This window comes from Protomyctophum parallelum, assembly GCF_964188405.1.
Source record: "Protomyctophum parallelum genome assembly, chromosome: 6".
Lineage (NCBI taxonomy): Eukaryota > Metazoa > Chordata > Actinopteri > Myctophiformes > Myctophidae > Protomyctophum > Protomyctophum parallelum.
In genome coordinates, this window is record NC_139701.1 from 33,788,220 (window position 1) to 33,803,450 (window position 15,231).

General features: G+C 45.5%; 2 protein-coding genes across 3 annotated transcripts in view; one reads left to right on the forward strand and one right to left on the reverse strand.

The window, feature by feature from the left end:
• LOC310860421 (PH domain leucine-rich repeat-containing protein phosphatase 1-like) overlaps positions 1-9,631 on the forward strand; it is a 31,671-nt gene extending 22,040 nt beyond the window's left edge. Inside the window, exons 12-17 of the mRNA XM_083767308.1 lie at positions 3,099-3,261; positions 4,890-5,020; positions 5,142-5,258; positions 5,397-5,591; positions 7,088-7,325; positions 7,443-9,631. Of these exons, the coding sequence (XP_083623434.1) occupies positions 3,099-3,261; positions 4,890-5,020; positions 5,142-5,258; positions 5,397-5,591; positions 7,088-7,325; positions 7,443-8,621 (2,023 nt within the window). The 3' untranslated portion in view covers positions 8,622-9,631. The remainder of the gene's footprint in view (positions 1-3,098; positions 3,262-4,889; positions 5,021-5,141; positions 5,259-5,396; positions 5,592-7,087; positions 7,326-7,442) is intronic.
• Positions 9,632-10,367: 736 nt separating this feature from the next.
• Positions 10,368-13,187, reverse strand: LOC310860106 (MARVEL domain-containing protein 3). 2 transcript variants are annotated; one of them, XM_083766872.1, is made up of 4 exons: positions 12,936-13,187; positions 12,522-12,633; positions 11,960-12,054; positions 10,368-11,302 (listed from the first exon to the last, which is right to left on the reverse strand). In XM_083766872.1, the coding sequence occupies exons 2-4, from the start codon at positions 12,629-12,631 to the stop codon at positions 10,644-10,646; spliced, it is 864 nt and encodes a 287-aa protein (XP_083622998.1). In that variant the 5' UTR covers positions 12,632-12,633; positions 12,936-13,187; the 3' UTR covers positions 10,368-10,643. The 2 variants fall into 2 exon arrangements, with proteins under 2 accessions (XP_083622998.1, XP_083622997.1); XM_083766871.1 differs by having other exon boundaries at positions 11,960-12,081; positions 12,936-13,184.
• Positions 13,188-15,231: the final 2,044 nt, after the last annotated feature.

The window sequence follows — 15,231 nt, forward strand, 5'->3', positions numbered from 1 at the left end:
GCCCCTCTCTCGGGACGAACCCATTCCAGGGCGCCCTGCCCTTCACAAAGAAAAGAGAACTCTTCCCGGGGCTGCCGCCGGCTTCTCCAGGGTCGTTTGCGTTACCGCACTGGGCGCCTCGCGGCGCCTGTCTCCGCCTTCCAGGTTCGGGGATCTGAACCCGACTCCCGACTCCCAATTCTATATTGCTTAGGCGAAAATCATGTACTTGTACTGCTCTTCCAATTTAAGGCTCACAATCACCCATGGCAAGAGATAGTATAGGCATATTATACATTTTCTGAATCCTTATGGTCCTGAGCGTGTTGTAGACTTTGAATTTTGTGTCCCTGTTGCTCCTAGATGACACAGGGCTAAAAGATAGTATATAATTTAGGCGGAAATTGTATTTTTCGCCTAGGTTTTTACAGTTCAAGGAGTTCTAGTAACCTCTATATTGGTCAGAAAGGATCACATTTTATCTTGAATGAAAGATTACATTGTCCCCTTTAAAATGATACCAGAGACAATGTTGTGAAGCATTGACAGATGTCCTGGACACGAGTCTAAAGCAGGATATGTACCAGTATCTGAAATGCAATTTCTTGAAGGGGCGGGTATACTTCATGAGGTGATAACTATGATTTAGCTACCACTCTGGAAGGTCTATCATACCAAAATATCATCTACAGACATAGATCTTTGAAAAAAATATAAGTAACCTTCGTCACCCTGAGTGGTACCGATATCTGGTCTGGCCCATGGACTAAATGCCCTATTTTATACTTCATCACATTGACAGTGTCGTTCAAATTATAATATTTTTGTTTTTTGTCACTGGTTGAAAGTGGATAAGTCTGTCTATGAGGTTTATAAATATTTACCAAATAACTGGATTGCATCCATTGGAACACATGCACAATGCTATCAATGCATTGACAGGAACACATGCACAATGCTATCAATGCATTCAAGTTTAATCAGACCATTGAATGCGCTCAGTAGTCGTCTACTGACCTATCAAGATCGCAGTAGCTGCATTCTGTGTGTTAATCACGGCTACTGTTTTATTTTTTTTGCTTTCGCCTTTATTTTATATTTTTTATGGAGGGACAGACAGTAGGCTGACAGGAAATGGGGAGAGAGATGGGGGGGGGGAGACATGCAGTAAAGGTCGTCGGGATCGGGAGTCGAACCCGCGGCACACTGCCAGACTGGATTACCAGCCACGGTGCCTGGACCGCTGAGCCATGGCCCAGGCCACGGCTACTGTTTTGACAGCAACGATACGCGTTGTCCGGCATTACTATTTAATTTGAAAAAAATTAAAAATAAGAAAGAATTACAACAAGGGGAACTTTGAGGCAGCAATCAGATAGCTGGAAATATTTAACTGGGGGGAATACTTTGCTGACTATGATGTCAACGCTAATTGGAGACTATTAAAGTTAACCCATTCTGACCTGAGATCAGATTCATACGAGGTTTTCCACTGGACACACACTGGTCTGATGAACCCATTCTGACCTGAGATCAGATTCTAAAAATGTCAGTCGTTTTTTTAGATTTTTCAAAAATAGCAGACCTACAAGCTCGTATCGCGCCACTCGGTGGCGCGATATGAGCTTGTAGATCTGCTATTTTTAAATAGCTAAAGCATAACATGATGCTGACACCAAAATGGGTGCCCGGTCAGAATGGGTTAAAGTTGAAAGAAATAGAGGATAAATATGTCCCAAATAGCAAGAGCAGGACATGGAATAGGAAGCACACTTTCCCCTTGGGTAGTAGTACAAAAATGAAAATAAAGGAGAAAAACTCTCTTCCGAAAAAGGCCATGAAAAGTAATGATCCAGAGATACAAAAAGATTACCGTAGAGTTAGAAACTGTGTGAGAACGAATTCAATATGAAGAAAAGTTAGGTGCGCAGCGACGCCTGGAAAAATGGAACAGTGGCGTATCGGAGCGACAGGCGAGGCGTGAACGCGTGTCGGACGCCGCCGGTGTGGGATCGGTTCATTGAAAATAACGGAGGCGGCTGTTTTGACGCGCGGCGTTCGCAGACGGTGTGTGTTGGGCTTGAGACTACTTGAACAAAAGGACAAAAAGTAAGAGATCTATATGTCAATCAAGACAATAAGAACAAAAAGCAGTGTATTTGTGAATAAATCTGAAGGGCATGTTATACCTGAATTGGAAGTGTGGAGTGGAAGTTCAGCATGCAGAACGTTTTATAATAACAACTGAGGACACAGAAGAACTGTTACAGAGCATGAATATTTGTATATTATGTCTGTTTATGAGTCTGGCGTAGAGGATTTCATCCTGTGCTGGGAATCTTTTCAATAAATTTCAATAAATCTGCGTTGTTGTGCCCCTCTTGAGCAGACCTGGAGGAGACCTGTCGTTGATCCAGGCAACAACGCCTGCGTTCCTCACTTCCCGTTTGAAAGGCCCAACCCTTGAAAATTCACACCCGTGTGAACTGAGTGGTGCAATTCCCCCCCCCCCCTCTCTCTCTCTCTCTCTCATTAGCAGGCACAGCAATACCCCTCTCTCTGTTTCTGGTGCCCCCTACTGGTATAAATAAGTCACATACTCGTGCTCACTTATACATACAGGTACACATGCAGGTAAACAGGTACACGGACATTGCTGCTTGTAGGAGTGGTTGCACTACTCAAAAATTACGATCTAATTCACGCCAGCATTTCTTCCAGTCGAGCTCTTATTTTGAAAAGCCACAGTTCCAGTCTACCGGAAGTCGCTTATCCTAGGACGCGGAGCCGAGACAGGCCTTGTTTACAATGTGAATCCAAACCGGGGCACTGGAACGCTCCACATCGCCGGCTCTGTGCCGTCAAAAAGCTACTGAGATCTTTGTAGGTCAGTAGACGGCTACTGAGATCATTCAATGCTCTGATTAAACGTGATTTTGTCCCTTTCAAATCTGCATTGATAGCATTCGAACTGGGAGGACTTTTATGCCTGACAGTGATGTTATATTGTCTACCCTTTTCCGAGTCACATCAATCAGAATCAGAATATGTCTCCTAGAATAAAACCCCACGGCTCTCGTATAAAACACTGCCTCATCTTCTTTCACATCTTTCTGCAGTAAACTGGCACGTTTGGAGCAGCTGGAAGAACTGGACCTGAGTGGCAACAGGCTACGGGCCGTGCCCACCACCATCCTGAGCTGCCGACGGCTGCACACCCTCTCCGCTCACTCCAACTGCATCACTGTGTTCCCTGAGGTGCTCCAGCTTGCCGACATCAAGGTTGGTAGAATGGTTGGTCAGAATGGTCACATGCATCAGACTTCTAAGTTATATGCCTACTGAGTGGCAAAAAACTACTTTCTGGCCTTGACAGTCTATACATCCAAACAGAAAAGTCTGCAAATCTGATTGCATTAAATTACTTTAAACTCACTTTTCCACTTACTTTGCCAGTCGATTTGCCATTCACTCTATTGTATTGCAGTGTTTCCCTATAACAGTGATTCTAAACCTGTGGTATGTGTACCACTGGTGGTGGTACTTGAGTGGTACGCAGATAAGTCACCCAAAAAAGGAGAAAAAAGACAAAAGGGGAATGAAATATTTATATTACTACAGGTAGTTCTTCTGACCAAGCAATTGGTTGAAATACAGTAGGCTCTCTGTATTGTGATTGTTGAACTGCATTACTATTTCATTGTGTAAGGACACCCTGTGCAGAATGCTGCGCTTGGGTGCACTGATTTGCCTTAGTTTGAACCAGCTAACCAGCATCCTTATAGGTCGGCACGCTCACTAGTGGGGCAATTGAAAAATGCTAATGGAAATGTTACATTTACATTAGTGCCAGAAATGTGTGTACAGTATATGGAGCCGAGGGGTTAACACATACTGCATAGAAAGACTCAAGTTTTTGTGTGCTGTGAAATAAAGACAATTAAAAAGCTACAATGCGTTTTCTTTTGTTTTTTAGATATTTTTTAGGCTTTTTTTTGCCTTTTTTATTGATAGATCACAGTAGGTTAACAGGAAACGGGCGAGAGAGATGGGGGTTGGGGGGGGGGGATGACATGCAGAAAATGTCGTCTAGATCAGGACTTGAACCTGGATTACCAGCCTAGGTGCTCGGACCACTAGGCCGCTGCTCGGGCCAAAAGCGTCATTTAAAACAAAACTGCATACAACCCCTCCTGTTAGCTGATGTCAACGACTGTGCTGCATTACTTAGTGGAGTTGAGTAAAGGGAAAGAGGGTCAGTCTGTGACTCTGGTCATGTCTCTATGACTATGAGTAGCTCTCTCTTTGTTGCTGTTAGAGCTCTCTCTCTCAGTTTCACTGCTGTCCCTGTGTGTTCATCTTTGCCTCAGGAGAAATCCTCTGTGATCTCACAGTTAACTTTCCCCCTAATATAATCTGGCCTCACCCTGCTCTACTCCCACACACATGCGTATGTGTGTATGTGGGTCAGTTGCATAAACTAAGTTTAAATGAGATCAAATGCAATATAATATTGTTGCATAAAAATAAAGATTTGATTTTGACACAGAAAGTTATCCTTTAAAAGAAAGGTCTATTGTAAAACAGCTATTGTATTTAACATTCTTCTGGCCACCATACACAATTTCTGGGACAGTGGGAATCTTTATTTTCAGCAGACACTCTTAATCTATACTAGCAATTTACAGTAAGCAAGAACAACAAATGGTAATACATCAGATACATAGAAATAGTCATCAAGACTCATAAGCAAGCTAATATCCGTTTAACAGTGGAATATCTATATAATGAAACTATGCGTATGAACCAGTTTTATAATCAGTCTCTCGGTCTTTGGCCCTGCGTCTCCCCCCATGTGTATTAAGCCGTGTGTGTGTGTGTGTGTGTGTGCGTGTGCATTCCTCTGACAGTGTGTGGACCTGAGCTGTAATGAGTTGACTGACGTAACTCTGCCAGAGGCCCTTCCTCCTAAACTCCTGGAGCTGGATCTCACCGGAAACCCCCGTCTCAACCTGGACCACAAGAGCCTGGAACTGCTCAAGTACGAACTCAAACAATACAACACAAATGGCATAGCTAAGAATATTGTAGCGTGACCTCTTTTTTTTTCTCTCTTTTACTCATTAAACCAACTGACTGTGCTTCCTCCTCTCTCTCCACAGTAACATCCGATGTTTCAGAGTGGATCCGTCTCCCTCGTCTCTGTGTGTGAGCGAGGGACCCGGCGCCCCCGCAGTGTGGAGTCACGGCTACACGGAGGCTTCTGGAGTGAAAAACAAGTCCGTGTCATTTTCTGACTCTTTTACATTTCACAAAGCTCTTTTACATTTCACAACACAGTGTTTAGATCGTCGTCTATTTTTGCTATTTAGAACACATTGTTCTAAACATATTTATTCCTGTGCGTGTATTCTCAGACTGTGTGTGGCAGCCCTGGCCCTGGACAGTTTCTGTGGGATCCGTGAGGCGCTGTATGGAGTGTTTGATGGAGACAGGAATGTGGAGGTGCCCTACCTGCTGCAATGCACCATGGGAGATGTGCTGGCAGAGGAGCTCCACAGGAGCCAGAAGCAGGGAGACTACATGAGCACCACATTCCTCACCATGCAGAGGTACAGTGTGCACACACACACACACTAAAGTTCTCAAACTCTGCCCGAACCTGAACTGGCCCGATCGGTACCGACCCGACATTATCGGGCCGAGCCGAGCCCAAACATTATGCTAATTAGTCGGGCCGGGCCGAGCCTCTGGCTCGTGATTTTCCATGATTTTGTTCTTTTTTCTTTTTTAAAGAGTGTTATTATAATAAAAATAGCAATTCTGTTATTTGTGTAATGTGATTGAGTATACATATATGTATTTATTATGAAGAGGGCTGCGCTAGGCGATTCACTTGTGACGAGGAGGACTGGAGGCGGGTGTCGCATCGCACTGGCATTTCAGACTCAGAGACCTCGTACACACATGTCAAACCACGTGACTTCCATTGGAAAAGCATTGAGCCTGAGGCGGCCATGAAACACAGACAGAACAGATCATGTCCGTCCGGCAAGTGTGTACGAGGCCAGAGCAGCATGCAGCCCGCCCCGCAGTCCTGCACTGCGCGCAGGCAGTACAGTAGAGAGAACGGTGTGAGTTGCCATATGCTTAAAATGTTTTATAAAATCAATCGGATTATCACACGCTATAGCTGAAGCGCCAGGTTCTCGTCATGTTGCACTGAGTCTCGTTAACCCAGCTGGCTGCGATGAATAAAACCTAATTATTAATCAACGTCACCAAACGATCCATGGTGATGTATAACTTAAACACTACACGTAAAGCAACTTCACTTCAGAGGAAACTAAGGGAGGGAGCTGCAGCTGCTATTCGTGTTTACTCACCAGTCACCACCACCACTGTATGGAATTTTGATAAGTCCGTTGATCTCCGTTCTCACTTTCACACTGAAACATGGCTCCGCCATTTAGTGGCGTTTTCTTTTTCTTTCTTTTTTTGTCAGGCTTTTGTCGGGCTTCGGGCTTAACATTATGGTAATTTTTTGGGTAGGGTCGGGCCGAGCCAGTTAAGGTAGGGTCGGGCCGGGCCATAAATGATGGCCCGTTGAGAACTTTAACACACACACACACACACACACACACACACACACACACACACTCACACACACACACACACACACACACACACACACACACACACACACACAGTTCCACATTAATACCAGTGTATGATAAAGTGTGAAGATAAAGAAAATGCACTCACATAATGCATCTTTAGAGTTCCATCAATTTAGGTTTTACCTAATGTGATCTAAACATATCCCAATATCCCAAATCATGTCCCAAAGAGCTGCACATAACTAATACAGTAATAATCAACAATAAGTAAATACACAGGAGTGTACACGTAAAAAGAATTAGTAAAAACAAATATAGCTGTAATATTTCTATAGATGAAAGTGTATACTTGGCTTAAATTTAGCTTAATTTAGGTGCCAAGCTTTGTTTGAGTACAAGTGTCTAGGGAATAGGGATGCAAAATGGGTCATTGACATCTTTACCTAGAAAACAAGCTTAATCATGTTGTTTGTTTTGATGGTGTGTAGTAAGCTGGGTACAGCAGGCCAGAGGCTGGGCGGCTCCGCAGCCCTGTGTCACATCAGACACGACCCGGTGGCCCCCAGCGAGCGAGGAGGCTGTTTCACCCTGACGGCCGCCAACGTGGGCAAATGCCAGGCCGTGCTGTGTCGGAACGGCAAAGCTCTGCCCCTCTCGACCGCATACACTGTCAAACAGCAGCACGAGTACCAGAGAGTCAGGCAGCACAATGCCATTATAACCGAGGTATTTATGAACAAGAAGAGTTCTGTTATACGTGTGACCTGTGCGATGACCTGTAGTTCGTAGGGCGTCCTGAAAGGATGTTATGTAACTCGTCTCCTGGTCCTCCTCCCCACACAGGATAACAAGGTCAACGGTGTGACTGACTCCACTAGAATTATGGGCTATTCTTTCCTGTGCCCCTCTGTGACTCCGCAACCGTACATCTCTACGGTGACCCTGACGCCCCAGGATGAGTTCTTCCTGCTGGGCAGCAGGGGCCTGTGGGACACGCTGAGCCCCAGCGAGGCCGTCGAGGCGGTGAGGAACGTGCCGGACGCCCTCGCGGCCGCCAAGAAGCTGGTGACCCTGGCGCAGAGCTACGGCTGCTCCGACAGCATCAGCTCCGTGGTGGTCCAGCTGAGCATTACTGAGGACTGCTGCTGTTTCTGTGAGCCTCCACCACCGCCGCCCAGCCCTGGTCCCGCACACACAAACGCACACCCATACCCGAGCGCTGATGGTGCCCTCCTGCCCCTCCCGCCGGCCTCTTCAGGGACAGTCAGCGAGCTGAGCAGTGAGTTCAGCACGTCGGAGATGAGCAGTGAGGTGGGCTCCACGGCATCTTCGGAGGAGCCGCCGCTCCATGCCGAGCCACCGGCATCGCACCTGACCCTGCCGGGGCGGGGAGGGGCGCGGCGCCAGGCATGCGGCGGCAGCACTTTCCAGAGGCAATTCTCTGGAGCCCTGTCAGACAACGGGCTGGACAGTGAGGATGAGGAGCCCATCGCTGGCGTCTTCTCTAACGGCAGCCGTGTGGAAGTGGAAGCTGACGTCCACTGTCTGCATGGACGGGACTGCTGCCCAGCACCCCACACATGCACCCCTCTCCCCGGCACCTCGCATCCCGAGCTTGCGGCTCTACCCTCCTCCTCCCCATCGCCCTCTCCGGCATTCCGGTCGTCATCGCCCGTCCCCAGGCCTCCTTCCCCCTGCCTAGGAGGTGAGGGGTGGTCGGGCACGCTGGGCCGCAGAGCTCGGCCCAACGGCTCTGTGGCCTGCCAGGGGAGGAGCCAGGACGTGATTGAGGAGGCGGCCGACGCCCCCGTCCGCAAGCAGGGGGGTTACTTTAATGCCCCTGCCCAGCCCGACCCCGATGACCAGCTCATCATCCCCCCGGAGCTAGAGGACGAGGTCCGACAGATCATCCAACAGCAGCAGCAGCAGCAGCAACAGCAAGAGCAGATGCACATGCAGCCCCTTAGCCAGCAAGCACACACCTTACAGAAGCCTGCGGACTTCTTTGTCACACCCCTCTAACTCTGCGCTCAACGCTATGCCCTGCGCAACAGTAAAGCCCAATTTATACTCTATTGCACAACGGTGTCGCTCGTCAAAAATCTCTTACTTTTGAAGAGCGACTCGGACACACAAGTATAAATTAGTCTTCAATGTGAAGTTCTTGTCCGGGCCTTAAGAAGGCAAGTATCAGGGATGGAGATTTGATGCACTGCAGCGCATCGATTTGTTACTGCTCCCTCCAACAATAGCACACCCTTGCTGTATTCCATTTGCCTCACACTAACTGTTAACGGACCACAAAGACTGTTCTGTTATTGTTTTGTTGTTTTACTTTAATTTTATAATGCTAAATCTATGGCCCAGGAAAATGCAATGCAAATTTTTATAACACTTTTCAAGCATTAGTTCCTCACACTTCCTTTAATTTATTTGATTTTTTTTTATCATGTTTTTATTTCAGGAATGGAGCACTTTGAATGCTTTTTTAAAATCTAACATTTAATTTGAGATCAGTTCATCATGTGCAACGGTACTTTCTGATGCAGAGCACGCTGTTCCTTGAGATGTAGAGGCTATTTCCTGAGGTAAAGTGTGGCTGTGGGCCTTTACAGTCATAGGAGTTAGTGAACCTGTTTTAGACTAACTCCTAGGAGTTGCATACTCACAAGTGACCTAGTCACTGAAGCGTACTAATATTCTCTGAGAGAAAAGATGATTATTTCTAAAGGCTGATGTTTCGAAGATGTGTGTCCTCGGGGGTGGTGTGTGGAGTTTATAGCCTTATCTATACTTGGTTGCACATGGGTGTCGCACACCCCGCACCACACTGCGATGTGTTGCGAGCTTGTAGATTGTGTTTTCGGTGCGCGTCACCTGTACGCAACTAAGTATAACTCAGGGTTAAAGTAGAGGCACAGTGGTAGGTAGGATGCTGACAAAGCGTGGCGATCCCATGGGCATTACCCAGTTCAATGAATGTTTTTTGGAGCAGTGTTACGCAGACTTCTTGACAATGGCAAACCGCACAAAAGAGCTACTTTTTGCTATATAATAAAAATCTAAGTTTTCAAATAAAAGTTGGTCCTTGACTTCTTTGGGAAGAGGAAGACTAGGTGAAGGGTATTTTTAGTAAACCCAGAGAAGAAATTACTTTTCTGCATTTTGACCCAGAAGTGTGCTGCTCTAAGTGAGTGCAGCAGCACACAGGAGCAGTGTCTTACTATGGGACACTTCAGCACAAAGCCTGGGGGAGCTAATGATTGAGCCGGGGACCTTCTGATTCCCGGATGGCTGCTCTATCCACTGAGCCACTTCTGCCCCACTTTACAACTTGTAGAGTATGGGCGGCTGATTTAGCAAACTAATTATGTGGTCATCTCTTCCTCCAGTGATTGTATATTTCAAAGCCTGTGCTGTTATGATTACCCTTCATTATGTGTAAGTTGTGTATTATCATTATCATCAGACCAAAATGTACAACTTGAATGCTCTTTGTGAGTAATTATGGAACCACACAAGCAGACAACCCTTACATCACCTTAGTGCTGTGTGTGAGGGCCATTGTGACAGTCGAGTGACAGAGGGCATGATCTCATAGTTGGCACAAAGCCTTTCAAAGGAGGAGAGCTGGTGACTAATAGCAGGGCTTAGGAATGGAGTTGAGATGGAAATGTGTGGGGATCTGATGCCCCCTTCAGGCCATTTTGATGTACTGTATCATTTGGCATAGTGGTACAGAACATGTTTGAATTGAGTGAGTGGCATGATTTCAGGTTTATTTGCATACATTGTGTTCAGGTAAACGTTTTAAAAAGTACATTGCATTATCAAAAACTTGACATAAAAAAAGTAAACATCAGATTAAAAACCTTGTTCATTCGTACGATTATACAAGTTTGAAAAGTCTATTTAATTAGAGGTCCCTGCGACACAGCTCAAGTGACGGGACACCATTCATCATAGGCAGCATTCACAGGAAATTATTCAGGAGGTTACTACAAAACAGCCACCCGTCCCAATGTTTGTAATCCCCTGTCTCCTTCACACAGCGCTGGTTGCTGCCTGCAGCGGTGCTCTCTGTGGGTGGGAACGAGCGTGGTGCCTCTGGGCCTCATGCTGCTGCTCCTGCTCGCGGTAGCGCTTCACTCCACGGATGGTCTGGAACGTCACCACGGTCCCAGCCGTATACAGTATGGTCGTGATCAGGCCGAACAACGCCACGCCGGCATCAGCCCCACCCACGTCGCAGTTCATCCACGTGTAGCCGTTGCGTGCGTAGAGCCTCTCGCGCTTCTGACACACATCGGTGGAATTGACCTTGATGATGAAGTGCAGGTACAGGCCGACGGCCACCACATACACCACCGCCCCCACTGCCTGGAACACCAGCGCCCCGATCAGGATCTTCCAGGACAGCATGTGCGCCGGCTTGTTGCCAGACACCACGAAGAGGAGGGACATCACCCCGAAGGTGAGGCTGAAGGGGATACCTCCGTAAATGCCTGGCGCCCTCATCTGGCTGTACTGCATGTCCAGGTCTCGAACCTGCTGTAACTCTGTGCCCTGCATGTTGAAGTTGGAGTTGATGTTGAAGCTAGTCATCCCGCCCATGGCAGACATACCGGATGTCACCATCTGAGCTGCCACTATGCAGACCAGCACCAGCGCGTTGGTCAGCACAGAGCAGATCAGCACAATGCCTACGGAACACACACACACAAAAGAAGCTCTCACAAACTAAGATTCCATTAACCTACCAAAAGAAAAAAGCTTTTGTCTCATTATGCCTGATTTACAATTAGTTGCGAAGTGGAGTCTCTCACACAATGGATAGATCTACAAGCTCACAATACATTGCATGATGCATTGTGAGCTCATAGATCTGCTGTTTTCTGTGCGAGACATGTTGTGCAACCAAGTATAAAATAGCCTTTATGCTTGACAATGGTCAAAGTATGTGATTAGTATGTCTGTCAATCTTCAATGGCAGGTTATCGGCTCTCTCCCTGGTCCACTCCAAGTGTCATGTTACTACCTTGCCTGAAGTGACACAGCATTGTAAACACATGAAAACCGGTTTGTCCAGTCGCCTGACGGAGGGAGTGGGGAAGGCGGGAGGTATCACTGGGAGGGAAACCTAAACCTCTGTGTGACAGTATTCTGCTTAGAACATGGGAGTTTTTTCATTTTAGCTCCATCCAATGTTTATCAGAGGAGCATCATGTTTTCTTCGTATTATGCCTTCTACATTGTGAATCTCAGCTAAATGCAAATTAGGCATTAAGGCATACATGCTGGCAGACAGTACAGTAGCCTACATCCAGTTACTCCCTACATATTTCTGCCCAACCGCCTACCTCTCCTAGAGCATATGTTACTGCAGCTGGATTCACGATGCTCTTCCCGTTGGACATCCCGATCATGTTTGCGAGGTGGTGGTGGTGTGGAATCTCTGTAGTATGGGGGTCGAGAAGAAGACCTGTTGAGTGTCAAATTGAAAGGGTGAAGGTTAGGTTTAGTAACTTGAGATGGAGAGGAGACAGCATGAAGAGGCAATCGGATTAATAAATGAGTTAGAAAATTGGGTACAGTGACTACAGTCCAAGGAAGGTACATGTCAATACAAAAACTGCTAAGAGGATAAAACCAGAAAAAGCACTAGTTTACATCAGGGTCCTCCATTTTCAATGTAAAACATTTAAAGACATACAGATATACACATCTATGGAAACACACACACACACACACACACACACACACAGTTAGAAAAAGGGGAATACGTTAGCAGTATAGAACGTGTACCCACACGTTATCAGCTATCTAGATCTTGTCCATAGCGTTAGAATGAGAACTCTTCTATAGACGAGAGCTATGTCAGTTACCTATGATGATTCATATTATAATGACAAAACAGCCAACCTGTCACTGGGTGAATGTCTCTCATCATGTGGGTCGGGGTCCCGGTGATGATGTCTGTCCCCGTTTCTCTCTCGGTTCCTGTCCCGGTTTGTACGGGGCGGGTGGCTCATACCTGTTGCGGAAAATGCAGCCACTGTAGTTACGAGACAAACTATACTTGATCGTTTTAATTTAAACGCCTCACAGTAACAGACACGAAATCTGACCAGCGCAAGATACCGACAAATATTATCACCTGTCTAAAAAAACACAACCAGCTCACTTTATCTCGGTCAGACTACTTTAGTTTAGGCCAAGCTATCCCTTTCAAAAGTAAAAACATGTTGATGTTTCTACTGAAGTGAACCGATTTAGTGAGCAATCTACCGCTTAATTAACACATCGAAAATGTAATAGCCACCAAGTAGAACTTACTTTCAATGTGATCTTGCTGGAATCAAATCAGTTATAAGTCCAACAATTATGGCATTTTGATGAAGTAGTTGTTTCAAAAAACACCTTTGGTCCTACGCTGCAGGTAGACAACAACTCCACCCACCGAGGCAGGAAATACGACGGAAGTAGCAGCAGGTGGGCAGTACTTTCATTTTAATGCTCAGTCAAAGAATCTCTTTAGCTCAGTCCAGTAGGCTTCCCTAAGAAGTTGTTGGCTAAACGCTCTTAGCCTCTTTCTACACAGAGAAACAGATTCTGGACTATGGTCAAGAAATTACCAACGGGACTGAATTGGTCGCTTTGTCTGATTGCGGTTCCAGTCCCATCCCTGCTATAAGAAGCCACTGTTTGGGTGGTTGGACAGTAAACACGAACAGCTGTGTATCTACCCGCCCAGGAATGCTGGGATGAACGAGCCCCCGTAACCCCATCATTTATGGCATTTAGGCCTACTCTTTGCGGGTGAATGTGTTGGTTTGTGCAAAGAAGAAGTATTGTATTACATTAATAGTGGCCCACTCAATTGGGGGATACGAATAAAAATTCCACAGCCCACTAGTCTGTCTGTGTCAAATTAATTTGAGCTATAGGCAGACTGAGAACAGAACACAGATAGTGAGAGTGAATAGGCTATATCTAGTAGCTCAGTGGTTTATTCATAAATGCTTTACAGTAGCTTTATATAATAGATGGTACAGTTATTCATAAGACAGACAGGGCTATGGATAGGCCTGCAGATGGGAGGTGTGGACAGCCTGCCACTGCCTGTGCCACATATGACTGTCATCCCATGTACAGTATAGCCTGCTTAATAATAACTGTTCTTACTCACACCATGTGTCATCAAGTTGATCATGTGTTTGTGTTCTCTGCACATACACTCCTATCAGGAAACTACCTGTATGTCGCATACAGTTTGTACTGTAGTGCATTATGCATCTCAGTGACATCATCATGCTTCTGTCTGTTGCTGTCCTGTTTTTCCATACTTCTTTATTGATTTTGATTGATTGATTGAAATATTTATTAACAGTTTGCAGAATTACAGTACAGTTAACAAGACTGTTAACTGTGAGTGGAGGACCCAATTAAGCATTAGGCCTACACTTGTTTACAAGAGGGTTCACCTTGTTTAATTCATCAAAACATTTAGAGACGTACAAATAGACACTTCTATATAGTCAAAGGACGGAACAGGAATTCACATGCATTCTGGTCACAAGTGTGGTTTGTGCAAATGTATATTCTATGTTTAAACTTAAGAACATGTGACACTGACTTAGCGGTAGTGCAATTGTGCTCGTGTACAGATGAGTCATTCAACAGAATGTCCAGTCACCATCCTTTAGGGAATCTTTAGTAGAAGATTCAAAAATCACACCGCTGTTAACAAGCCAAACCATGTGGTTGAATCCAGGAGGGCCTGTCTGACCAGGTCAACCAGGCTTAAGAAGGTCTGCATACAAGGGCCTTCAGCTTCGTAAGGGCCACATTCAGCCAGCTGAAAGAAATACTGAAGATTAGGCTAATGTGGTCACACCTTTTGCATTGTGTGACTTTAAAGGGACACTTCACCCTTTTTACAAAAAAATATGACGTTTAGAAGATTTAGAAGAACTTACTTCCTGGACTACATTGTCTCAGGCTGTAAGACAGCCCCATACCCCTATCTACAAGGAGGAGCAGTGCACTAAAGCATTATGGGAAGTCCAGGAAGGAAGTGAGCCCAGTGCCCATGGCTCACTGCTAAAATATCCAAAACCACATATTTCACACATAATGATCCCCGGGAAAGTGTTCTAAATCTTCTAAATGTCATTGACATGCAAAAAGGGTGAATAAGTGTCCCTTTAAGGCAAGCTTATCCATATATTTGACAGAGCAAATAATTCTCTACGTATTATTCTATGTTATCATATAGACAAAATACAGTTTATTACTGTTGACGATGTTATTACATTAGTGGGGAAAATTACAATTTCTAAAATGTTGAATGATGTCACTTATCTGACATAAAGAGAGTTTTTGGAGACACTGCAATATTATGTCTGAATTTCTGAATAAATCCAAATTGACACTTATACCAAACATGTAAAATATGCAGAGAATATGATAAAATGGTTGAGATGACAGCAAAAACATTTTATAACAACATGTTTCCCCCCCCCCCCCCCACAACTGAGGACAACATTTTAATGTTGATGTTGGAGTCATTACATACTGCTATGTGCTCCTGCACAATATTGTATGCATTGTCAGAGTAAAGTGATCCATC